At 38.1% G+C, this 24197-nt stretch overlaps 5 protein-coding genes across 5 annotated transcripts; 1 reads left to right on the top strand and 4 right to left on the bottom strand.

Moving 5' to 3' along the window:
* Positions 1 to 24: 24 nt before the first annotated feature.
* On the bottom strand, positions 25 to 5483 carry LOC119552805. Its single transcript, XM_037862645.1, has 15 exons — positions 5231 to 5483; positions 5031 to 5175; positions 4792 to 4974; positions 4520 to 4737; positions 4363 to 4463; positions 3430 to 4311; positions 2652 to 3341; positions 2461 to 2580; positions 1998 to 2407; positions 1609 to 1920; positions 1177 to 1554; positions 873 to 1126; positions 624 to 812; positions 297 to 560; positions 25 to 240 (listed from the first exon to the last, which is right to left on the bottom strand). Exons 1-15 carry the CDS (start codon positions 5477 to 5479, stop codon positions 25 to 27), a joined length of 4611 nt encoding a protein of 1536 aa, XP_037718573.1. The 5' UTR covers positions 5480 to 5483.
* Positions 5484 to 5664: 181 nt separating this feature from the next.
* Positions 5665 to 9091, bottom strand: LOC119545764. Its single transcript, XM_037851610.1, has 11 exons — positions 8904 to 9091; positions 8479 to 8833; positions 7917 to 8313; positions 7569 to 7861; positions 7346 to 7513; positions 7206 to 7289; positions 6871 to 7146; positions 6555 to 6811; positions 6439 to 6494; positions 5992 to 6376; positions 5665 to 5930 (listed from the first exon to the last, which is right to left on the bottom strand). Exons 2-11 carry the CDS (start codon positions 8719 to 8721, stop codon positions 5831 to 5833), a joined length of 2259 nt encoding a protein of 752 aa, XP_037707538.1. The 5' UTR covers positions 8722 to 8833; positions 8904 to 9091; the 3' UTR covers positions 5665 to 5830.
* A 583-nt stretch (positions 9092 to 9674) lies between these two features.
* On the bottom strand, positions 9675 to 20451 carry LOC119545763 (tubulin polyglutamylase TTLL5). Its single transcript, XM_037851608.1, has 5 exons — positions 20314 to 20451; positions 12746 to 12791; positions 11868 to 12653; positions 11597 to 11810; positions 9675 to 11543 (listed from the first exon to the last, which is right to left on the bottom strand). The coding sequence occupies exons 2-5, from the start codon at positions 12781 to 12783 to the stop codon at positions 9828 to 9830; spliced, it is 2754 nt and encodes a 917-aa protein (XP_037707536.1). The 5' UTR covers positions 12784 to 12791; positions 20314 to 20451; the 3' UTR covers positions 9675 to 9827.
* On the bottom strand, positions 14214 to 20452 carry LOC119545762. Its single transcript, XM_037851607.1, has 2 exons — positions 20314 to 20452; positions 14214 to 18149 (listed from the first exon to the last, which is right to left on the bottom strand). The coding sequence occupies exon 2, from the start codon at positions 18017 to 18019 to the stop codon at positions 14369 to 14371; it is 3651 nt and encodes a 1216-aa protein (XP_037707535.1). The 5' UTR covers positions 18020 to 18149; positions 20314 to 20452; the 3' UTR covers positions 14214 to 14368.
* A 1258-nt stretch (positions 20453 to 21710) lies between these two features.
* On the top strand, positions 21711 to 24193 carry LOC119556132 (ribosome-binding protein 1). The gene is made up of 2 exons (XM_037868025.1): positions 21711 to 22375; positions 23024 to 24193. The coding sequence occupies exons 1-2, from the start codon at positions 21880 to 21882 to the stop codon at positions 23908 to 23910; spliced, it is 1383 nt and encodes a 460-aa protein (XP_037723953.1). The 5' UTR covers positions 21711 to 21879; the 3' UTR covers positions 23911 to 24193.
* Positions 24194 to 24197: the final 4 nt, after the last annotated feature.

The following is a 24197-nucleotide window of genomic DNA, read 5'->3' on the forward strand; positions in this document are numbered from 1 at the left end:
AACATTATTTATAATATAAATTCTTTAAGACTGATTAGCTTTTATTTGTTCCTGTTGCGTTGCGAGTTTTACAAACGAGTTCTCCAATTGGGTGCAATGGTCGATGTTAATGCAAGGAACATTTAATGGAGGAACCACTGAGAGGTCAGCTGATTTATGGACCTCCATTTTATCAGCATATATCTTAGAGAATTCATTTGAGTGGATATATTGAGGTTTTGGTAGTCTCCTAACCTCGTTCTAAACAAATATTTTACACATTAGTATTAAGAATATTTTTGAATATTAATAAATACCTCTTCTGAGATTCCTACGAACTGAGATAATGGAATATAGCTCATAAATTCATAGGTCGAGTTTGCAATTGGTAAAAAGAAACCCTTAATACAATATTGGTGGTTTTCCGGGATGTCGATTACTCCGCCAACTGGCGAATTCATTGTCCTATAAGCAACCTGTGAGTTTTTAAGACTTTCCACTAACTCATCGGCTGCTATAGCATCGGCGTCACTTTCCATACTTTGCCTAATATTGTGGGCGGATTCTGGAGCTTGACTCATCTGCAAGGAAAAAAACCATATTTTATACAACAAATAATTTTAAAGCCTTAGAACCGAATATACCATTTTAGTCAGTGAATGCTTGCTTTCCTCCAAAACTTCTAAAATGAACAGATGACTCTGCTCGTCATCTGATTTTTCATCTTTAAATAATCCGTTTTCATGGAGTGGAGCAAAGGCGAGAACTAAATTATTGTGTAGTGTTTTATCTTGGCCACCATGGAGACGACAACTTGAACTCGACTCCTTTTTCTAAAATACAAAGAAGAATAATAATTTTGCAAAGGTTTACATACATCATGTTATATTTACATCACAAGAACAATCAGGGCTATCTCCAGATTCAGAGGTACAATCCCAATCGTAGCTAGCGTCTCTTAGGTCTTTTTCCTTGGGTCGGAAGAACTTACACCAGCATGCAAAGGGAAATATTATGAAAAAGAAACAGTTGACTAAAAATATTCTTATCGAGGAGGTGCAATCATAATTCCTGCCCGGTTGAACTGTGTCAAATCCACACCGACCAATGCTCTGAATAAAGATTCCTAAGATCGCCTTTAAAACTCCTATGGGAAAGGGATAATTTCTAAATCTTTATATCTTGTATTATTCTTACCCAATAAAAATAGCAATGTCAAAACAAGCAATGTAATGGCTATAATTTTACAAGTAAGATCACAAGTTATCTCCTCATTCCGTTCACTTGTTATATCTTTGATGCACACATCATTTTTTTCGCTACCAGGTGGACAATTGTAAATGAGGCCAGCCTCTTTTTCCGATTTGGGATCCAGTCTTTCACAAGCATTATAGTTAATGAAAGTTTCCAACTTTCCGATGCAATGGCACCGACACCGCCAGACACAAAAGCACCTTGCGTGGCATTTAACGTCCATGGATCTTTTTGCAACAACTCCAACTTTTGGGTCATCTAGTTTTTGTATCTCATCATCCGATTCCTCGTTATCTTTAAATACGTTGGCCTTGACCACCACTAAAAAGGTTTTTAAAAAAATACAAAAATGCTGAACAAGTTTTAAAAACTTACCATCACAACTAAATTTCTTATTTTTTCTCGGGTTAACTATTAGGGGCATTAAAAAGGTGACAGTTTGACCGATGTCCGGTTGTAACAATCTCCTGGCACTAGTTGCTAATGAGGCACTACTTGATACTTCACAATTGCAGACATATACGGAAAATTCCTGCGCTTCAAGTCCTTTGTTGATAACATCAATAGAAACTTGAAGCGCATCCTTTGTCGTTGCGTCGGTAATAATTCTTGAAATTTTAACTAAATGCTTATTTCGCATAACAAGAGCATTTTCTCGAAAAGGAATCTTGACTTTTATGCTAAATTCTAAAAAAAAATGTAGTTACCATAAAAACGTCTAAGCATTAAAAGTTCTAAAAATAAAACTGAGAGATGGCTATCACCTGGAACTTTTTCTTCCCGAATATTTAGGCAAAGATGTTTGTCTTTATGCGGACAATTCTCTAGGGCGTTCATAGAAACTGGAAAGTATCCCAATCCATCAATGCTTCTCGTCGATAAACCTCCTTTTTTTGCCGCCTTTTCCATGTTTACATTTATAAAGTTTTCTATTTCCCGAATTGATATGTCCTTACTTGAAGTATCAACTAAAACACTATTACCAATGTTACTCCGCAATTCTTTTAAGGTATTGGCATGCCTTTTCTTAGCATATCCATTGTCATTCGATTTTGGAATTATAAGTTTTCGGTTCGAAAAGCCTATTGATTTTTCCAAGCCAATCAAATCGACATGTGAACTAAGAACTGCTGAAAGATCTTTGTTGGCGAATATTCCGGATACACTATCAAGCCTGAAAAAATAAATAATAAAAGTAGTCAATTCAGTTGAATTTTCCTGACTTACGTAACTATTGGGACAACCCTCCACCAAGTGTTATGGCGCCTTCTAAAAACACGTATCGTAGTGGCTAAAAACGGAACTGGATTTTTCATATTAAATACAGAATAGGTCAAGTCCTTTGCACTAAACGTGTAATTTGGTTAAAAAAAGTATTAAACTATAACAAAGAAATATCAAACTTTTTCCAATATTACCTTTCGTTTAAAGCCCTTGATAACTTAGAGGACTCACAACTGCATACGCTTGGATTAGTTATACATCCGCAGGATGCAGAACCCAGGTTTCCTTCAGTACATTTATTGCTTTTCTTACAACTTTCACATGGTATCATATAATCCGGAAGCCTTTGCTCTTCATTTTCAGCTTTTATAGAATTGATTTCAAGTGGCAGACCACCAGGCAAAGGTTTTCCATCAGGCTTTTTATTTTTACCACCACAAGTATCGCAAGGAACGGCATCATTAAGTTTAGAGTCAATATCCTCAATTTTACTTCCAGCACTTTTAGATTCGTCTGAAACACTACAATATCTTGATCGAGGCTTTTCATCCTTCTTTTTATTTTTCCCCCCACACGTATCGCATGGAATTTCACTATTATCATCGATGTTTTTCAAGTTAAATATTTTTATAGAGTTCAGATCTTTTGTGTCGGTACCGTACTTCTGATCCAATTGAGAACCGTCACTTTTTTCTATATCTTCAACTTGAAGATTACTTCGCTTCATTCTTTTAAAGCTTCTGGATCGGGAATTGGGCAACGATCTGTAAAAATTGTTCTTCGGGTAAGTTAAATATGGGTTTATGGCTTTGTATGGCTTTGGGCCAAAATTTGAATATTTTTGACTATCTGGCATAAAATATTCTGAATTCAAATCCATTCGACTGTTAATATTATTTTTAAAATCAAAGCTGTCTGAAATTTAAATTGTACAATTTTAAAATACACTATGATTTACGCAATAATTTAAACTCACTTGGCAATCTTTGCTTCATGTGGTGGTTTATTATAAAATCCAAACTATCGTCTCCAATGTTTTGTTGGGTCCACGAAAAGTCATCTATATCGTTTACAGGTAAATTTGAAAATTCGTTATTTTTATCTTGCGAAAATTCATTATTGCTGTACAGACTCTTCATAGGTGCATTAAAATTTAGATTTTCTTTGTCACTCCCGAAATCATTTGCGATGGGTGGACTATTGTCATAATTATATGACTTATCTGGTTTAAAATTTAAGTAATTGTTATCGTAAAGACTGTAATCTGACGTCTTAAAAAAATTGTTCTCATTTTTTATTTCGTGTGTGAAATCAGTTACTTTGGATGCACCATCGGCTGGTGTCCTTAAGTTATAGAGTTCCTTTCTAGCGTCCTGTGGCATATCATGGTCAATAGATAGTTCTTGAGATGACCCTTTAAAATATTTGTTATTATATTCCCTTTCATTTGGATATTCGTTTACATCCGGAATGGGTTTAAAATTAAAATTCTGTTTCTTACTTTCCGAAAATTTCTTTTCATTGGAAAGACCTGAACTAACGGACTTCAAAGAATATTTTTCATTTTCAGTCTCTAACGGAAAATCATTTATATTTGGTTGACTTTTAACAGGGGTTTTAAAATTGTTTGTTTCATATTTATTTTTGGGTGAAATATTATTGTTATTACCTTCATGTGAAAGATCATTTCCATCGGAAAGACTATTACTAGGTGAATTAAATTTATTATTTTTATAATCTTCTCTGTATGAAAAATCATTCATGTCTGTCGAACTTTTTCTAGGTAATATATAATCGTTTTGAAATTTTTCATGATTCAGTTTCCTTCTTGTTTCATGCGCTATTTGATCATATCTAATAATAAAACATTTATAAATTTTTGTTGACTAAGATTTTAAAACTTACAAAAGAATATCTGGAACTGTTTCATCCTCTGGATTTTCGAATTGTGTATACTTTTTATGAAGCTTGCCTTCAATATGTTGTTGCTCTATATTTTTTAATTCCTGAAATATGCCATTATTTTGTCATAAAAAATAATGTATTTATAGCATAAATATACCTCATTTAAAAATCGTATATCACTATCGTCCAAAGTGTTGATATTTTCTAAATACTCTTTTGGCTTGCTTTCAATTTTATTATTTCTCGGTCGTTCATCGAATTTCGGTTTGATATCATAGTTGTGCCGCGACTTAAATGTGTTGCCCTGTCCATTAAAATTGTAATTTAGTATATCTTTGTTTATATGAAAGAGCTCCGTCGGAGCTTCTAGATGGTCTGAAAAATTACAAAACTTTAACAAAATCGTAAAATTCGAATCTTAAAAATCACCTTTTTTAACAGTTGTATCCATTACTTGAACAAGCCCGAGGCTCGAAATGTCATTTTGATATTGATCATTTATTTTGTTACCGCTTTGCCAAAATGGTGGAGGTTTACTTTGCTTTTCCTTACCGAAAAAGTTTGATAAAATTGATCTTCCTTTGGTATAGTCTGTAAACTTATTTCTTTTCACTAAAATAAAGGGGTAATTAACTATAAACTCAAAAAAATACAAAATAGTGACTCACATCTTGATGCATTTCCAATCTCATGCCCTTTTATATTTGTTTCAAGGTGGTCCTCATTAGTCGTACACGATCCAGAACCACCAAGATCCGAAACCTCACTGCCTTTTTTCAAGGGCCTCTTGCTAACTATATTATGATTTATTGACTAAGGTTAAATTATAAATTTGATGTTACATAAAAATTTTGTACAGTGTACTGACTTTCAAGAACTGTAGAGGGTACATTACAACGGGCTCGCCCCTGCTAAGCACTATTAAATAGGGCGATATTATTTTTGAAATCGTTCCTTTTGATGGATCGTACACTTGATCGACCACCCAAAACTTTTCCGTGTTGTCCAAATCGAAGCTTGGGTTCATATGAATATTAACAATTAACTGCGTCTCGCATGATTTGTTTAAGGCGTTTTTGGGACATTTGACGAGAATGGCATTCAAATTATCGGGCATTTCACTTGTTGTTAAAGCAACAAATAGATAAATAATAATTCCACATTTTAAAATAGAAGATATTCGCTTTTCCATTTTATTGAAACTTGTTATTATTCCATATACTTTGATAACTAGCTAGCAGGCTAACTTGATCACATATTTATATATTATGCATAATTCCATATAGATGTAAAGTCGGATGCTTTAAATATAAACCAACAATTTATTAACAGTATATTTATTTAAAATATACATTTTCATTTAAAATAAAAAACAATACTAATAGGTAAGTCTCTAGAGCTACAATATTTTAAACTGTGTTTGGATCTTAGACAAAGTAAATAGTCGAAGGTGACGTTCAAATAATATTTAAAGCACATTGCAGGTTTTTTGTATATTGATCATAGATCCCGATGGACATTTGAAAACTTCAGTCGCACTCCCACCTTGGGCAACGAGCCAACCCAATCTAAAAATAGATCAGATTAAATTAATATATTAGAAAACCAACAGTTTTTTGTATAACTCACATGTTATCAAACTCGGGAGCATTTGTATCGATACCCAAGTAGTTCGATTCAGCACAGAGTTCCTGAGCCGAAACTAAAAAGAAGATTTGTGTCGGCGTTAAATTCAGGCCAGGTAGTCTTGCCATTCCTTTAATAGGACCGGTTAGGGAAAGCATTGAGTGGTATGAGATCTGCATTCCTCCTGAATGTATCAGAATATCCATTCGACTATAGTTCGAAAATATATTTACAGAATGTGGTACACAACGCATAGCCTTTTCGTCAAACGATTTTGTGATAGATCTTAAAATCTCTTTGGCAATGGAAACACCAACAGATGCGTAATGTAAATATGGAGGCAATACAGCATTGAAATACGGTATGAGTATGACAGATAATGGAACAACTGCAAGTATTTACGGAATTATTATTGTTATCAGTGATTTATTGTAGTTAAATTATACAGACCGATTGAATGGCTCAGTGTATCATAAAATATGGTTGACACAATAGGGTAAGCCCAACTTTAAAAGAAATAATATCGTTTACAAAAATGGATACCATTTTATTTTTAATAAACTTACGCATCATGCGAACCTCCGTTCAAGCTTATATCGTTTGGTACCAGTTTGTTCTTCTTGTAAATCTCTAAAATGTTTTGAAACCAGCATTCTGCTGTTATATCCAAGGATTGAAGAGTCTTTAATAAGTCCGTTGTGTTTGAAAATCCTTCCCAGGTTTGCGACTGGATCTTCAATGCCGACAGTTTAACAAGGGCAGCTCCTTTCAAAGAAGGTGCTCTCTTTAAGTGTGCTTTCAGCGATTTAAAAATTATCTCCGCCTATAATATACATTTGTAAGATAAATATTCGGATTGGCGTACGCTCAGATTATAATTACGCGTTTTGTGGTGTCCTTTAAATCTTCCGATGAGTGTTGAGCAATGTATAAGGATGAGGACAGCTCGGGTAGAGCCCACATTGTAGATCTGGTGCATACCTCAGGGCTTGGATAATCCCTTGGCAATATTTCTAAAGCGCTCAGTAATAGCAGTGAATTATGTGCAACTCTAGTTGGGTACTTCGTAAGAAAATATTCTAAGGCTTTAAGATAATCACTATTCCTGACAACGATGGGTCCGCTCCAATTCTGTGGGATTAACAATGTCCAATTTAGCTGAAAAAATATAAATTGTTTAATTTAGATTAGACTAGATATTTATTAATAGCACTTACAACTGGATACAAGTCTTGTAGACTAGATACATTATATAAAACAGTACTATCCCAGAATCCACGGCGAGAGTGCTCGACTTGAAGCTGAAATGAAGGGTCTCGTTATAAAACTCTATAGCGGCTTAATAAGTTAAACTAACCTTGTTCAAGTCCTTAATGAATTCAAAAATAGTATCCTTCTCAGAAACTCTTTGAGCATATGACACAAAATAGGGTAGAAAATTTTCGATTAAATCGGCTAACAGTTTTGGTACCCCTTGTCGAATACGACTGGGCGGTGCTTTGGGGCTCATCCAACGTATTTTACGCTAAGAAAAATCATTATATTATTTGTTATGTCTATAATAAAATATTTAGATATACCTCGAGAATAGTTGAGGATGTACTAGGTCCACTAATAATGAGAAGAATGTGCGGTCTTCTTCCATAGCTTAGATCATAATATAAGTCTACTAATGGGCTTGGACCGAGATCATATATCTTAGCTATCAAAGGTGCTATGCTCGACGGTCCCACTGAACCAACAGGTAGATATCCTCCTAAGGTGTCGAATATCTTGTGCATAATAGTTGAGTTAGTTGTCTGCTGCAAGCAGCTTTCGAACAAATTGTGCAATATATTAAAGCTGCCGTTCATAATCTTGTTCTGGAAAAGATCTATACAGAAAGAGATTTGTTAAAGAAAGTATTTAAAGTGCATGAAAGATCTTACACAGCATTTGTGAATCGACGCTTTTCTGGGAGTTTCCCATCTCAATAAGATTTGTTATATTTTTATTCCGCGTGTTGCGCCAACAGCTAAACTTTTTAAACTCTGTGCATGGGTCCTTGTTCCAATTGAGTCTGGCCTGAATGCTGGAGGCCACTGCCTCGCAAATGGCATCCGAGCATTCTGGAGGTGTTGAGACGGCGGGCGAACACCGATCTCCATCCATATAACAATCTCTGGGCAGAGGTGAGGGAGCCGTGCTTATCAAAAACAAGATGGGCGATGCTACCAGCAGTGTGGTGACCAGTAAAGTGGCTGATGTGATGGCCATTTTGTGCACCGCTGCTGATGTTCGCAGCCAAATGCAGGGGGCACAGCATATCCATCCTATAATGCTGTTCTGTAAATTTCAAATATGTTAAACATTACTATGATTTTTAACTCATTTGGGCCACAAAAATTGCTCATACGCAGTGTTGCAGTTATAGTAATATTGACAATTAAATGGATGTGAATTTTTGTTGTTAGATAGATTGTTAGATATCTAGACAAAGGAATGGTTTACCTTGTTATATCGTGTGTTAAAATTTTCGATGTTTGCACTGTCAATCATTTCGATTTCATCGGATTTGCCGATTTGTTTGGAACCAACGGGCGTTTTGAAGGACAACTGTTTCTGGAGTAGGGAGGCGCTACTTCCGCCGGAGGGATTCGCGGTCGTAATAAGATTGCGACCATGACCGTTGTTGCCCAAGCCGGCAACGCCATTCTTTCGGAAAACATTACGTGCACTGGAATCAGCTGTCATTGTTTAGATTTGTTTCTGAAAATTTTATTACTTTCTTTGGACTCGTTCAAAGGCATAAGTATTCACTTATTTGCATATATTTGTACTGCGGGTGTTTGTGGATTGATAAGCACTGCCAAAAAGTTCGGAAAAATATATTTATTTATTGACGCGGAATTAATCAATACCAATTGTTTGCTCACCGAACATTTGTCTCCAGGATCTATTTACACGGATGAGCTGTATACTCGATTAAACGACGAATGCGTCATGGTATCACTTATAATCAAGAGATTTAATATATAATATATTGCCCTAGCAATAATTTAACAATAAATTCACTTTTCTGCCAAAAAAGGAAATGGAACGAAATGACCAGGCAGAAAGTTATTCTCTAAAAAGCTCCAGCAAAAGCTTTAGCATGTTGGGTTCCTGTAAAAGCTTTTCCATATTTGTGAGTCCATTTTATTTTTAGTAGGCACTGAGGAAAAAAAAATTCGATATTCCATACCATACAACACAAACCTAAATCTTACCATATTACCTATAAAACGTTGCCACATTTAATTGTTGTAAAATTTTTATTGTGGTGGTCAATACTTACTGTAAATAAATTTTAAAAATAAATGACAGACTAACATTAGTTCTTACAATGTCTTTCTTAGAACTCTTAAAAATTGTCAAAAATAAATCATCCTTTTCATCGCCACCTGTTGGCAGTTTTCTGCATCTCGTTTAAATCAACTGCCAAAACCCACACTGAAAACAAATCCCTAAAACAAAATGCAATTATATGTATAGTTTTGTGCATTTCACATTTATTTTCGAAGTATCGATTTCATATATCTTTGGCGTAGAAAGTATATTTTATTTTTAAAGCTATGAGTTGTGTGGGCAGAAAAATTTGACCTTTTTTAAATATATAAAAGCTATCTCGTTTTTAATAAAGCGTTTCAAAAATTACATTTGAGTAATCGTTGTTTATCGATAAATATTTATTTGCTTAAGCCTCTGCCTTAATGCGAAAATTTGAATACAAAAATAATTAGACTTACTACAGTAGGATGACTGGACAAAAGCTTGACAAATTAGCTATTTAGTTTAAGATCTTCCAGCGATTTCGGACTTCAAAGAAATATCTTCTCCTTGTCGTAGCTCTTAAAATAGCCATCGTACTTGCTGAGTTCCCTGGCCATGCCGGAGGGGTTCACCATGGAGGGAAGGGCTCTCAGGAACCCGTGCAGGCCCGACGGAATCGGGGGCGTAGGTGGCACTGACAGTCCACATCGGTTGTAGAGGAAGGGCATGATCCCGGTTACATTGGTGTGAAGTGTCAGCACTGCCTCCAAATCTGACTCTTGGGCGTGCATTAGAAACTGATTGTAGGCACTGGATGGTATCATTCCAAAGTGATCGAAAGAGTCCACATAGGCCTCGGTGTCTCTTTTGTAATTCTCCAGGAAATCGCCTAGTAGTTTCGCCACCATTGCCGACCGGGCTTTGCTGGCCACCTTAATGGTTTGCATATTCCGGAAAATTACGGGCGGCTTCACAGAACCACCGAATTTGTTTAAAAACTTGAGAATTATTTTCTCATGATTGTCCTTCGGATCTTCGGTTAGGCGCCGTAGAACCGATTCCAAATAAATACTAAAAGTTTGTCGGGCTTGAAACGGAGTCAGTTCTGATCCATTGGAAATTTTCTTAAGCATCACCTTCCGCAACCTCCTGCCCTCCTCCTCGCACTTCTCCACCGTGGGCTTCTTGACAAACGGAATTTCCGAATCGGTCTCCAAGGCTCTTTCGTATTGCCAAATTCGCTCAGCTTCCGAATTATCTTCCAGCTTCTGCCGGCCATCCTTGCAGTATAAATTTTGGTGAAGCATCTGGTTGTAGTTGTGCTGCACAATCGGCGTTTGGAATGTCTGACTCTGTACAGTCGGCGTGGAAATTGGAATGCCATTAGCAGAATCAAGGAAGTTACCATACCGCTGCATTGAGTCATCCGTAGGAAAGATGCGTACGAATCCACCACGACGAGAATACTGTAGGCGTGCATTGCGCAATATGCGCTGCTCTTCGCCGGTTAGATTAAGATTAATGGGGGCACCCTTTTTCTTCGATTTTTTTGTCTTTTGTGAGACGCTGGGCAGGGTTGCCTGCCTTTGGCAGCTTGAACTGCGGAATCGTGACCATTTTTGGTCATAGTGAGATCTCATTTCTGGACTATAGGCTGGAATACCCACGCACGTCAACAGGTCAGCCATCAGGCATGCCTTAACCTTTGTATCCAAAGGACTATCCACACCCATTGACGGCGATAGATTGATTTCCAGCAGCCATGGCTTCAGTGCATTGTCGATTAATATATCGAATCCATACAGTTCAAAGCAGTTGTTTCCATTGGGAACGAACATTCTGCAGGCCGAAATAATGGATTGAGCACATGCTAGCACAGCCTTAATAATTAAATCTTCTATATTCAGCATTAGTTGCCGTGTATCACAACTCTGGAGTTTCAGGTGCCTTAAAAGAGCGGACAACGTCCACTTATGGCCTACATCCTCATCCTGAGCATCGGAGCTCCTTATGTAATCAGAATGGTACTTATTAATGCTGTAATTGCAGAGGTGCATGCATGGGTTCCACAGGTTATCCGCATGTCTATCGTATTTAACTGTGGCCAACCGCACGATGCCCTCTTCGAATAGATAAATAATAAGGGGATCAAAAGACGTCACTAGGACGTATACCCTTAAATCACATTTGTGACCATCAATGCACAGCGGATCCACTATATACTTTGAGACTACCGCCTGCTCATCTTGGGGAATTTGATCTGGCTAAAATAAAGGCATTTAAATAATATTATGAAATGAATTGTTTTTAAAATTACCGAATTCACTATAAATATTCCTCTTCCCCGGCTGGATGCCGCTGGCTTTACTATCCATGGTCCGCGATGCTTGTTATGGGCTACACATAAATCTCGGGATTCTATTGGCAGGACAAATGTTTGTGGCACAATATCAAAATGTTTCATTCCCCGAAGATGTTGCATGCGTTCAATGTTCTTATATAGTCTGTCCTTGCGGGTCATCTCATAGGATCTGTGATGCAAAAATCAATTTAACAATTTGATAACCATGTACATGGATTATAGTTACCTTGGGAAATGATTAACTCTCTGATACGGCGCCAAATTTCTCACAATATCTAATTTCATATGAACACCAGTCCAAAGTAAATTAAAATTATTACTTTCACCCTGAATTTCAGTAAGGCCATGGACATTGAATAGCTTTCTTAGCAACTTGGTTTCCGTTTGATGGAATTTATAGGTAATTTTGAGTTTAAAGGCAGGCATGTTAATACCATATTCGTCGTCGTCTTCACTTGTCACCTCCGGATCTTCTTCGCTTACTTCAGTATTTGAAATTGATTTGGCAGGTGCTGTAGACTCGTATCCACTTTCCTTCGATAAATCTGCAGCTAATTTAATATTAATGGTATTTTGACTGGTCTTAAGTACACGCGATGTGCATTCTCTACTATGTGCCGGCTCTTCACCTTCACTAGAAATGGACGTATCACTCGAGGAATATCGATTAAGTATCTTCTTAAAAGGGCTAGAAAAGGTTAATTTATCCGATTTATCACATTGTTGCGGGGTTTTCAATAAATAAATCTTTTGCTGCGTCGAACCGCTTAGAGCTTCCTTGCTATTTGTTTCTGAAGAAGTGGGTTCTTTTTGCTCCGATTTGTTTTGGCATGGAACGGGCTCTTCTACATTATCCTTTGTTTCCGATAACGCTTGTGCAGAGGACTTCTCAGACAATGTCTTGCGTATTTTCGGATTAAGTATATTCGTCCTAAAAACCAAAACTGCTTCGCGCGAACCCAGCTTTCCACTCGTTATCCAATCATCTTCTTTTTGATAATCAAAATTGATTCTACAAAAAAAAACAAAAACAAAATTTGTTTTAGAAAACGGCAATAAAATATTTTCTTGTAAAATAAAAAATGGAGGAAGTTTACAACTTACGAAGAATTTGTGAGTGCTTCACACAATGAAGAAGGCATAACGACTCCTGAAATGGTAGAATAAATAAAAATAAGAAAACATTCATGTAAAATTTATAGAAGGGAAATCTTTTTGTTGATCAAGGCTATGGCTTAACGGGTTTAAAATTATTAAATGATTGTTATAAACTTTGGAACAAAAAAAAATATGCATCAAGGTGGACTGACACACCGCAGCTTCGTATATTGTCAGTCATACCATTCCGATAAAAGTCAACATGTTTGCCTGATATCGCATATAAATGGAGATAATAGCAATATCTAAAAAATCAACGAATAGCAAGGTTTATTTTATCACTTTTATCGGCGAGATTTTGATAAATTGATCCTTTTGCTTATAAAACAACAGATGAAACGAAGTTTCACTTTTGATCCTGTTGAAATCCATAGGTAAATCCCTTCGATAAGGAAATAATTCCTTTAGTTTTTAACCAAAGGAAATAGAAATACGAATTCACAACAAAGTGATAACCTTCAACAAGATAATTGCATTATTTACACAAGTTTCTGGGTTTTCTTTAATACATCACGGTAACCGCAATAAAAATTAAAACATAAATAAGTATCAATTACTTGTTTCCATAAAAAAAATGCTTTGAGTATGTGTATAATGTTATGTAGTTACTTTTCATTTAATGCGTACCTTTTGCAACGTAGAGTACTCCATCGCAAAGGGTTTTGCGGTTTTTAAGGAATGTTGATCTAAAAGTGCATATTCAAGATCGAGAGAAATTCGCAGCAAGCTACAAAACAAAGTTTTTTAGCAATTCGAAGATAATTTTCCAGCGTCGAACATGATAGCCATTATGGTATTAAATAGGGGAGGAAGGTGTCTAGCTTCTATGTACCTTAAATAAGGGCAGTCATCAGTCTCAATGTTGTCCATCAATTTCCATGTAGATAAATATTTTAAGTACCCTTACAGTACATTTTCCTTCTCCAAGTTAGGATTTTCCTTCTGACGTACGGTGCTGGTATTGCATACCTCCTGATGTTCGGAATAAATTGTAAGAGATGGTCCATGCGCTGTATGTATTTGCTTACTGATCTACTTCTATAATCTAATAGACCGTATTACCAGACACACATTCTTCCTTATCATCTTTCCCATTAACTGGATGTATGATTTACAAACATGTGGCATCTGGTTTCAAGACAGTCAGCACAACACGGACAAGTTCTTAACTTTTATATTTATATTTTGGCCAATTACACAAACGAAAGTTTATTTGATTTTTACAAAAGTATATATTAAGTGCAGTGCAAAGAATTCCAATAAAAAAACAGGTTTTTTGCATGAAAAATTGTCTACATAATAAATATTACTAAAAAGCTAAAAAAAAAGAAACGATGTTGTTGTTCTTATTCAAGGGAATACTTTATTTTAACTAAACTAACTTCAACCATTTATTATAATAATTAAGAAGAACTTTTTTTCAATTATAAAATCGATTTATTTACATTACATTGCTCAAATGTTGTACAAATTTCAATGAATGTAGCTGATTTGAAAATGATGTGGTTACATTAATAAGGATTCCATGTAAATTTCTTGTATAATTCTAATTGATTTATATGCTATCTATTAAAAATTAGTATTCCTCTGGTTAAGGTTGTTGTAAGATGGGTTCAAATTGGTGTTAAAGTTGAACAGCGACGACGTAGTTAAGTCGTTCCGCAAAACGCTGCTTGGATTAATCGCCGGAACTCCAGTGCCAAATTGACTGCTTTGGTATCCGCCAGATCCGCCAAATCCACGATCAGTCGGATACGCGCTTGAGGTTAAGGTGTTAGGTATGTTAGTGTTTTGTTGGTTGTTAAAGCGAGCCACATTTCCAGAGTAGTTTTGACCAGTATACATACTGGAGTTGTTGTTGATGGAGTTGTTTGCATTGTTCGCAAAGTTTAAATTTCTAGTCGAGGGTTGTGTCAACAAGTTACCATTGTTATTTGAGTTCGGGATCAAGTTACTGGATGCGCTGGGCACAGAATTTACCGAACTGGTAGAGGGTATGTCCTGTCTTTTCTTCTGCTCAATCATGTTATATACATGAAGTATTTTCTGAAGTTCTTCGCGGTTAATCGAGGTTTTGCCTTGGGACATTAGAGAAGAAGCCAACTTGGCCGCAAGCTCAGTTTTATCCAATGGCTTGTCGGGGCTATACGGATTCTTGTTAGCCATCGGCAAATCTGGTTTTTCACCACGCTGAGCGGTGTTTTTGGGAATGTTATGTTTACTGGCTTCTTGAAGCAAAAGTTCGGTGTCATTAATCGCTTTCTTCAAAGCCCGTTCCTTAGCGGGATCATAAATTTGAGAGATCAGGAGACCCGTAAACTTTTCTTTTACTGTTTCCAAAATGGCACAGTTTTCAGCTGTCAAAATTAAGGAGTGGACTTTTTCAGGATAAACCTTCTGGGTTTGCAAGGCTTTTACTAGCATTTCTGTAACGAAAGGACCCAAACTTCCAAGGTAGTTCTCCAAAGCAGTCAAAAGACGAAGGACGTGAATTACATTCGGTGGCTCCACAATAGGAGGATCCACATCCATGGGCATTTTCTGAGGACTCTTGTTAGATTCGGGATTACTCATTCCGGACTCGGTAGTTTGGGGCAAATGAACGTGATACTTTTCGTTGGCTAGTTCGTTATTGGTCATTGGCAAACACAGCCTTTCGCGGCATTTTATTTTGATATTTTCAATATCTTGATTGTACAATTCTTCGATGCGCGCATTAAAGAAATGAATCCATTCGTTTTGGAAGTTATAAGAACGATGGTTGATACCAGCCTGTGTAAGTTCATCCTTGCGGCGCTTCCAAAACATTTGCCACTCTGTCTGATAGTTCGGATGTTGTTCAGGGTCACATTTGTATGTGTCAAAGCTCACGTTTAGCTCACGCACTTTGAGATCCACCATGTGGCGGTATGCCTGCCAAATGTCCCCATCGCGCAAGGGAGACAAAGACCTGCGCTCCACATTCCAATGCCTTTTCTGGGTGACTCTCTTCCTCTGATCCGGCGAATGGGACCTTGAACGGTTTCGCTTTAGGTTTCGGGTCTTCTGGACATCGCCCGAAGTTTTTCTGGTGTCCCTGAGAAAGTTCTCAACCATCCGTTTGTGCGTTTCGTCATCAACAGGCTGGGCTATATTCTTTGGCGGCGCATTGTTGTAGCGGACATAATTAGGTGGAGCCTGAGATCCGTATGGCGGAATGTAATACGGATTCGGATTTTCTAAGTTCATCAAGGGCTGAATATTGTTCCTAGCCTTTTCGATTAATTCGTCAACCTCTTTGGCGTCAACGACATGGGTAAACGACGGACCCATCTTTTCCGATGAATGCTTTCTATTATACACCTCGGCGAAACAAGCTTGGCGATCCTTGTTGTATTCGTGTTCATAGCACAGATGGGCAGTTTTTCGACCGTGATGGGTTTCAATGGCCATTGCTAGCTTATCAAAAATGGGCATCATTATTTTGCAGACTTCGCCCTCCGGCACCTGGGCAACATACTGACGGTACTGACGCATTGCAGTCGGGAAATGCTTGTCAAAATACTTTAGACGGTGGTTGTAGCCCAACAAGTGGTTGTGCATCGATTGTTCATCAGAAGTGATCTCACATAAGCAACATTGGTATCTGGGATGCCTATCGGCCAGGTTCCTTACTATTTTCAAAACGTACTCAACCCCAACGAGACCCATTACTTCATTTTGACGCCTGGATTCAAATGTGCCACCAGTGTATCTAGCTGGTGCATGATCCTTTGGAGCAGCGTAAGAAGGCGTTATTACCTTAGTAACATTTGGCCGTACAGCGGGCCCAACACTTCTGGTTGGAATTTTTACTACATTCGAAGTAATCGGTTTCGTTGTTTGAATGGGGATCAAAGTATTCGGTTTTGTTGTTTGAATGGGAATCGAATTATTTGGTTTTGTAACTTGAACTGGGACTGCATTTTTCTGAGTTTCCGGCCCTTTTGGAACCTCTTTTGGTTTGTCTTCAACAATTATGACATCGGCCTCTTCATCGGGCGGCTCAGGATTTGAGCTGATTAGCTTGGCCAGCGGAACACAAGTAATTTTTGTGGCCAGCGGATTCTTGACAATATCTGGATTCGCTGCCTTCGGTTTAGCATTCTGCACAGTTTTGATTGGCTGTGGCTTTGTCTGAGCTGGGGATTGTGCTTGGGTCTTATTTTTTGATGGGGGCTGTGCATTTTGAGCAGGTTTATTGATAGGTTTGGGCTGAGAATTAGTATTGCCTTCAGTAGTCTTGGGACCAGGACCGTCTGTGTTCTTTGAAATGTTCGATTTAACTGCTGTGCCTGGTGGAATTGACTGTAGTCCCTTCTTGACCCCAGAGTTTGGCGGTTTCGCCACATTAGCAACGGGTTTCTTTACTTGATTATTTTCCGCGTTTTGGTTGGGCTTGTTCTGTGTGTTCGTACCAATAACCGGGATCTTCTTTGGAGTGGGTGGAGTATTCCCTAAAATTTTCTTTTGAATGGGTGTATTATTTCCTGAAGTATTTTTTTGACCGGGTGTATTATTTCCTGAAGTATTTTTTTGAACGGGTGTCTTATTTCCTGAAGTATTTGTTTGAACGGGTGTAATAGTTCCTGATGTATTCTTTTGAGTGGGTGTATTATTTTTTTGAAGTGTTTGGTTATTGGCTGGAATATTCTTTTGAATGGATGAATTTATACCGGAATTAGGGCTAGCAACTTTTTGAGCGTTCACGCCAGTAGCTGGAAATTTCTTTTGAATGGGTTGAGCTTTTACAGCTGGACTTCCAGCTGTCGGCTTGACCGCAGCATTAGTGTTATTGCTATTTTGATCATTTTTGTTGGAAGCCACGGAATTTTTAACAACGGGGGACAAGCTGTTTTGGTTATTATTGGGGTTTGGCGGTCCTTTTTTAACGGGTTCTGAAACCGCTTTCTGTGGACCACCCGCAGTCCTAACTCTTATTTGTAATTGTTGTTCAGATACCATTACTGCGTTATGTTTTTTACCACTAAGGTGGCTAAACAGATTCTTGTCACCGAATTGGACAACATGGCAAATATTACAAATGTACTTTGCGTCTGTGGGGGTTATCAATAATTGCCATTTTTTTGATGGGTTATTGCGGAACTCAAATTTTAATATTTCTTCCAATGATATTGTTGACAAGAGCTCAAGAAATTTTGTCCCATCCATGGGATCGTTTTGCATGTTTTTGGTATTCATCTTGAGTTTGTGATACCGTTTAACATCAATTAATGTGCATGTGGCTCGCAGGAGTTATATTTATTTTGTTTGATTATGGGTACCAACCGGTACAAATTTGATATTGGTTTTGATTTCAGATTTTGCGTTGCTATAAAATTGAAGGAAAAAATGATTTTATATGAAATTTAAACAAGTAATAACCAAAAATTACTCTTAAATTAATCAGTCTTTTCTTAGAAATCTAAAAACAGTTATTAAATACTACATTTCTTAATGTAATGGGAAACAGCAGTTTTAAATTTGTCCTTTAGGGTGCAATGGGATTGCTAATAATGTCTTCACAGAAATCAAAAAGCCGTGGAAATTCAAGACGAACATTTCAACCGCCACAGCATTTTTGATACATTATTTGGGCAATAAAATAATATAAAATTACATGCACTTATGTTATGAGCTAGCGATAGAGCACTAAATCTTAAGTGGAATATATTGGAACACAAAAAAAGTCAAGTCTGTAAAATGGTTATGAAAAGCATTGGATTTAATTAATGCATTGTATATTCACATAGCTGGAGTGTGGGCCATTTATTGGCATTCGGCAGACCATGAGGGGGCACAATGGCGATACCCATATCATATCATGATTTCGGAAAATTCAAGATTTTTCGTTTCAAAAAGAATATTGTAAACGTAACTTTCGAATAACTCATTGAAAAAGAGACTTGAAGAAACGAGACTCCAATACTATTCAAGGGTATTAACCTTTAGGGAATAGAAGAGTGTTCACATTCCTAGCCCACTTTCAATTCTTATTTTAAAAAGCTCATCATACCTTATTGAATCAACAAATTTTTGATTTTATCATCAGCTTGTTGTACAAAAACAAGTTTTTTAAACTTGTAAAAAAGCATTTCAACGCTTCGTAAATATAAATCAATGGATTTGATTTCTGTGCTGAGAGCAATCAAAATTGGGATTATTTTAAATTGATAAAAACCTTAGATGCTTTAGGTAGCAATTTTCTTAATTTGTGTTTTGATTCCACTTTGAAAAAATCTGATATCGACTATATCGATATGAGTGCTATGCTTTATGCTCATAAATAACAAGCCTTATGTAAACTAAAAGAAAAATGGATATTTTCCAAATATATATTTTTAAATTCAATTACGAAAATAAATTCTTGCTTTTGACTACCTTAATATTACTATAGGTTATGCCAGTTGTAAAAGTTGGTTAGCTGTAATCAACTTTTTTAAGTCGCAGTGAAATACAAATCGCTGCAAAGGTGTTAAGTACATACCACAGTTTTTGCGTATGGACTTTAAAAAAAGTATGGATGGAATTCTTTCAAGGCCTCTTTCCTCTTTCGCATGGTTAACTAAAAATCGGCTCTAAGCCCAAAAATCACATTGAAATTTATAGCCTAAAACCTAATTTAGTTTAACACCCGGATGAGAAAAGAAGTCCAAATATTACAATTTCGTAAAATTTTGGAATAATCCTTAAAAAGTGAGACATGCAGATTATCAGAAGAGAATTCAAAGTGCAAGCAATGCGACCACTCCGATCATATTATTTTGCGGAACTTTTTTTTGCTGAGTGGACGGATTTACATAAATGTATCCATCATATCTGCATATTTCGTTGTTTCACTGCTTAAGAATTCAAGATCTCGTTCACTTTTTTACTCAAAAAAGAGTAAAACGTGAAAATCACTTGTTTCACTTTTTTGGATATAATACTGCTACAGGAAATCACCTCTTCAGGGTGTACAAATTACAGTTGGGCTAAACGTTATCTATAAGCAGGGGTAAAACCACCCCCGAAAAACTGATAGAAACGGAGAGCCGACATATGCATAAAACCAAAAGGAGCCCCATTGCCTGACCCGATTATAATAACATACTCGTTTTCAATGCGACTAACATCCAAAAAAGGGCTAACAAAAAAGCATGTCAAGAAATGACATCACGACATTTTTGCCATGTTTTTAAAGCAATTAGTTGTTTGTCTTTGCCCAACCATTTTGGGGGTGAAATATTTATATTGCTGCTAAAGGTAGTTTCGCGCAATTGAAGAGGTCAAGGTAAAATCCATGGAGAAAACCGTAAGACCCCGAGCTCCAAAAAAAAAGAAGAAACTGCATATAGCAGGCGAGCGGTATTGATTTTTTGTTTTTGCATGTCCCGCGTTCACATGAGGAATCGGAGGAACCAGCTTAAGCACACGCACTTATAACTAGCCTTATGAATAACTTATAGATACGGGTACAGATATGTATAGATTGCATTATCTTATTTTGGACTCACCGGCGAAACGCAAACGCGGCCCTGTTACCACTTGCGAATACTAGGGGCCCGTGGACGTGGAGGTGGTGGATGGAGATTTTCCTGGGTGCTCGAGATCCCTCTCCTCTTCCTTCTTCGCAACCAATTTCGCTGGCTCTCGTCTCTCGCGGTTCGGTACGCAATGGCCACAATTCACGATGGACTCGCTCTCGATTACAAGGAGAATTTGCCTTTACTTGAATTTGTTACTTGCATCAGGCCGAAGAGGACAGAGAATTTCGATGGCAACGCATCAAAGAAACAAATGTCACATTTGTCTCTACGGGCCGAAAGTTATTCTAGGTTTGGTGATGGGGCCGACTGCTAGAGCTGGAAGAAACCTCGGGGCGCCATCGATACATCGATGTATACCTATTTTTAATTTGAATATACCGATAGTTTGGTGCGATTTTTGGGGTTTTAATTTAATTTTTAATTTGTGATTCTGGTACCCCCACGGCCCTTACATAGATGAATAATTCGCATAACTTAAATTACTAATTAATTACTTATGCCAGAAAAATATTCTTCATTTATTTTTCAAAATATTGAACAAGAAACTGAAGCAAGTTACCAACTAAAAAAACTATTTAAAAAATACTTTGAATAAACATGAAAACGTTTTTTGAAATGAATTTATTGCGAAAGTTATATCGATCATTTTTGTCCCGATATCTTGCGGTGCTTAGTGAGGCTGTATTTGACTATATAATTTGATGTCTGGTATATATCGGTTATTAATTTATGTTTAATAAACATGAATTGCAGTACTCATCCTTTTGTATTTTCCATTAAAGGTAAGTTTCTCTATTAAAGCCAACTACTTGGATCGGCTAAGAGTTTCACTAGTCGAAAAATCGTATTCTTTGTAGTGTAACCGCAGCATTCAAGGTACACACGCAATGCATGTAGCATGGTCTTACTGTAAAGCAACTGGATTTGTTTTATTAATAAACGAAGTATTGGAGGATTTTAAAAAGACGAATCTGCTGGTGCAAAAAGAAATGGAATGTTTAAAGGATGTTTTTATTTATGTTAACGCCGCGATCAACGGCGTTTATCGAAATTCACTCGCTAAATCTGGTATTTTTCTGGTATTTCCTTAGCTCATCTGAGTACCTCGCTGAAAAACAGACCCGACGAAAAGCGTTAGCCACTTGTTTGCCTCTCGCTCACTCCTATGGTTAGCTCGCGGTTTTCGTGTACTAGGCTTAAACATTCAAAAATCCCTTTTCCAGTTGTTTTTTTATGGACACCATCAAAATGGTATCTATCGCACCGACCACCATCGATAGTCCGAAGCAACAATCGATTGGCAGGAAACCATCGATGCGTTCGTGGGACCATCGATCATCGATGTTTCTCCCTTCACTTTCGTTTCCGGCGAGGTGCGTAATTTGCTCCGCGTTTTCGCAATTTTAACCGACTATCTCACCGACTGAGCACTCGGCCGGCCATGTGCCAATAAGTTGATAAGCAATCGTTGCCACCGAAAGCCAAAGTAATCCCCAAATCTGGTTCACTTGTAATTCGTAGACATTTTACAACATGGACAATTCTGCCAAGAACCGCTATGAGCTGTTGTTCATGGACGACGATGACTCCTCCGCGCCTGCCCAGCCACAGATTCCCGCCGTAGTGGCGCCTGTCAAGAAACCGGAGCCGCAAGCCCCCAAGGTTCCCAAGAGCAAGCCGGAGAAGGAGAACAAGCCGGTGGTGTCGGCCCGCAAGGCCAACCCTACCAATCCGGCGGCAAAGAACGCGAGTCCGGTGAAGGGTGGTGGCAAACTGGTGCCGTCTGGCGGGGATTCGGGTCGTACCAGGAACCCCACAACCAACGGAGCCAACAACCAGGGCCGCTTCAATAACAACAACAGCAACAACAACCAGCGATACGGAAACAAGGAATCAACCGGGGAGTTCGGCAACGAGCTGCCCCAGCGTCAGTTCAACAATCGTGATAACAGGGGACCACCACGCGCCCGTGCCGGCGAGAAGTTCGGAAAGCGCGAGTTCGATCGCCAGTCGGGATCCGATAAAACCGGTAATTATACCAAGAATTTCTTCTTTGTTCTCGTGTTTACAATTCAAGTCGGCTAAAGAATCGAAAATTCTCGATTTTCTCATGCGGGGGAAAACGCTAACCTGCAATGGCGGCATGCTGCAATGTATATAGAAAAAATAGAACCCTTGGCAACAAGATTACATATCGCCTACTACAGCACACATTTCTCACGTGATTTTCGAGCCTATGGGGCTGAAATTTTCGTAAATGCGTTTATCAATTCAGTTCGCACTAGTAATACAAAAAAAAAAGAGCCGCGCAAAACGTGTTTGTAAATATTCATAGCCATTACTTTTCAATGGTCTAAAATTAAGGCAGCGAGGTGTGTTTTTGGAAACACATGTTAAATAACAATTACTTTTAAATACTTTAAATCAATTACTTAGTTGTAAGAAAAAGATTTCTAATCAGTCATATGTATATAGATTTATTACTTGTGAATTTTCTATAAAAAATTGGGTTATCTGTCATTTTGAATTTATAAATGCCAACAAATTTCACAGGTTAAACGCTTTCTGTTATTTCTAGGTTAAAAATAACGTGCCTCTTATATTTGTAATCCTTTAATTGGCTTTTCTTTATGAAATAATTACATATAATTATTGATTAACAATTCATTTCTTGCAGGCGTCAAGTCAATTGACAAACGCGAAGGCGGCGGTGCCCACAACTGGGGGTCCCCGAAGCAGGACATCGAGGACCTGAAGACCACCGGCGAGTCGTCTCCGCAGGCGGACAAAGAGGACTCTGCCAACGAGCAGTCGGCTGATCCCGCGATGGCCGCTGAGGAAGATGAGTCCAAGCAGATGACCCTCGACGAGTGGAAGGCCCTGCGGGATCAGCGTGCCAAGCCCAACTATAACTTGCGCAAGGCTGGTGAGGGAGCTGTTGACAACGCAGAATGGAAGAAGATGGTGGTGTTGAGCAAGAAGAAGGAGAGCAATAGCGAGGACGAGCTAGAGTACGATCCCTCGCTGTATCCTCAGAGAGTGGGTCGTCTTCAGCGCATCGTGGACATCCAGTTCAATTTTAATGATGGACGCAAGGGCGGCTTCCGAAAGGGACCCCGTCCAGGAGCCGGTCCCCGTGGTGAAGGGTTCCGCGGTGAGGGTGGCTTCCGCAACGACGGACCTCGTGGAGAGGGTGGCTATCGCAACGATGGACCTCGCGGAGAGGGAACCCGTAACGAAGGACCTCGCGGAGAAGGTGGCTACCGCAACGATGGACCTCGCGGAGAAGGTGGCTACCGCAACGATGGACCTCGCGGAGAAGGTGGCTACCGCAACGACGGACCTCGTGGAGAGGGTGGCTACCGCAACGAGGGACCTCGTGGAGAGGGTGGCTTCCGCAACGACGGTCCTCGCGGAGAGGGTTTCCGTGGACCGCGCTTTAACAACGGACCCAGCAACGGTTTTGAAAACAGACAGGATAACAACAGATTCGGGGAGAAACGCCGCTCCGCTCAGAAGCCCCTGAAGGTCGACGATGAAGTTCAATTCCCCACTCTGTGCTAGGAACTGAAAACAACAACAACAATAAGGTTTAACAATTTCACGTATTACATAATTAGTAAGCTGCTCCTTTGGTTAACGAATAACCATTAGATTTTCGGGCGTAATCTATGAAGCTTGACGACCGATTAACAGAAACAAATCAGCCACGCTTATTCATATTCCTTAGTTGTAAACAAAAATTTTTGAATTTTTTCACTCTCATCATTTACGCATTTAAAATAACTATTACAAATAGTTGGAATGTTGAAATAAATTACTTCATTTATAAACCAAGGAAAAATAATTTT

This window comes from Drosophila subpulchrella, chromosome 3R, assembly GCF_014743375.2.
Source record: "Drosophila subpulchrella strain 33 F10 #4 breed RU33 chromosome 3R, RU_Dsub_v1.1 Primary Assembly, whole genome shotgun sequence".
NCBI lineage: Eukaryota > Metazoa > Arthropoda > Insecta > Diptera > Drosophilidae > Drosophila > Drosophila subpulchrella.

Excerpts from the sequence above, each read along its gene's own strand:
- LOC119552805 (XM_037862645.1), bottom strand. The coding sequence starts at position 5,479 with ATGCCCGATAATTTGAATGCCATTCTCGTCAAATGTCCCAAAAACGCC. Across the intron at positions 4,738-4,791 it reads GGATACAACTGTTAAAAAAG|ACCATCTAGAAGCTCCGACG; the intron begins GTGATTTTTAAG and ends GTAATTTTTCAG. Across the intron at positions 1,127-1,176 it reads GACATTGCTATTTTTATTGG|GAGTTTTAAAGGCGATCTTA; the intron begins GTAAGAATAATA and ends CCTTTCCCATAG.
- LOC119545764 (XM_037851610.1), bottom strand. The coding sequence starts at position 8,721 with ATGACAGCTGATTCCAGTGCACGTAATGTTTTCCGAAAGAATGGCGTT. Across the intron at positions 6,495-6,554 it reads AACGGAGGTTCGCATGATGC|TTGGGCTTACCCTATTGTGT; the intron begins GTAAGTTTATTA and ends TTTCTTTTAAAG. Across the intron at positions 6,377-6,438 it reads TACACTGAGCCATTCAATCG|TTGTTCCATTATCTGTCATA; the intron begins GTCTGTATAATT and ends AAATACTTGCAG.
- LOC119545763 (XM_037851608.1), bottom strand. The coding sequence starts at position 12,783 with ATGCCTTCTTCATTGTGTGAAGCACTCACAAATTCTTC. Across the intron at positions 12,654-12,745 it reads GAAGCACTCACAAATTCTTC|AATCAATTTTGATTATCAAA; the intron begins GTAAGTTGTAAA and ends TTTTTTTTGTAG. Across the intron at positions 11,811-11,867 it reads AGAGTTAATCATTTCCCAAG|ATCCTATGAGATGACCCGCA; the intron begins GTAACTATAATC and ends TTTGCATCACAG.
- LOC119545762 (XM_037851607.1), bottom strand. The coding sequence starts at position 18,019 with ATGAATACCAAAAACATGCAAAACGATCCCATGGATGGGACAAAATTT.
- LOC119556132 (XM_037868025.1), top strand. The coding sequence starts at position 21,880 with ATGGACAATTCTGCCAAGAACCGCTATGAGCTGTTGTTCATGGACGAC. Across the intron at positions 22,376-23,023 it reads GTCGGGATCCGATAAAACCG|GCGTCAAGTCAATTGACAAA; the intron begins GTAATTATACCA and ends CATTTCTTGCAG.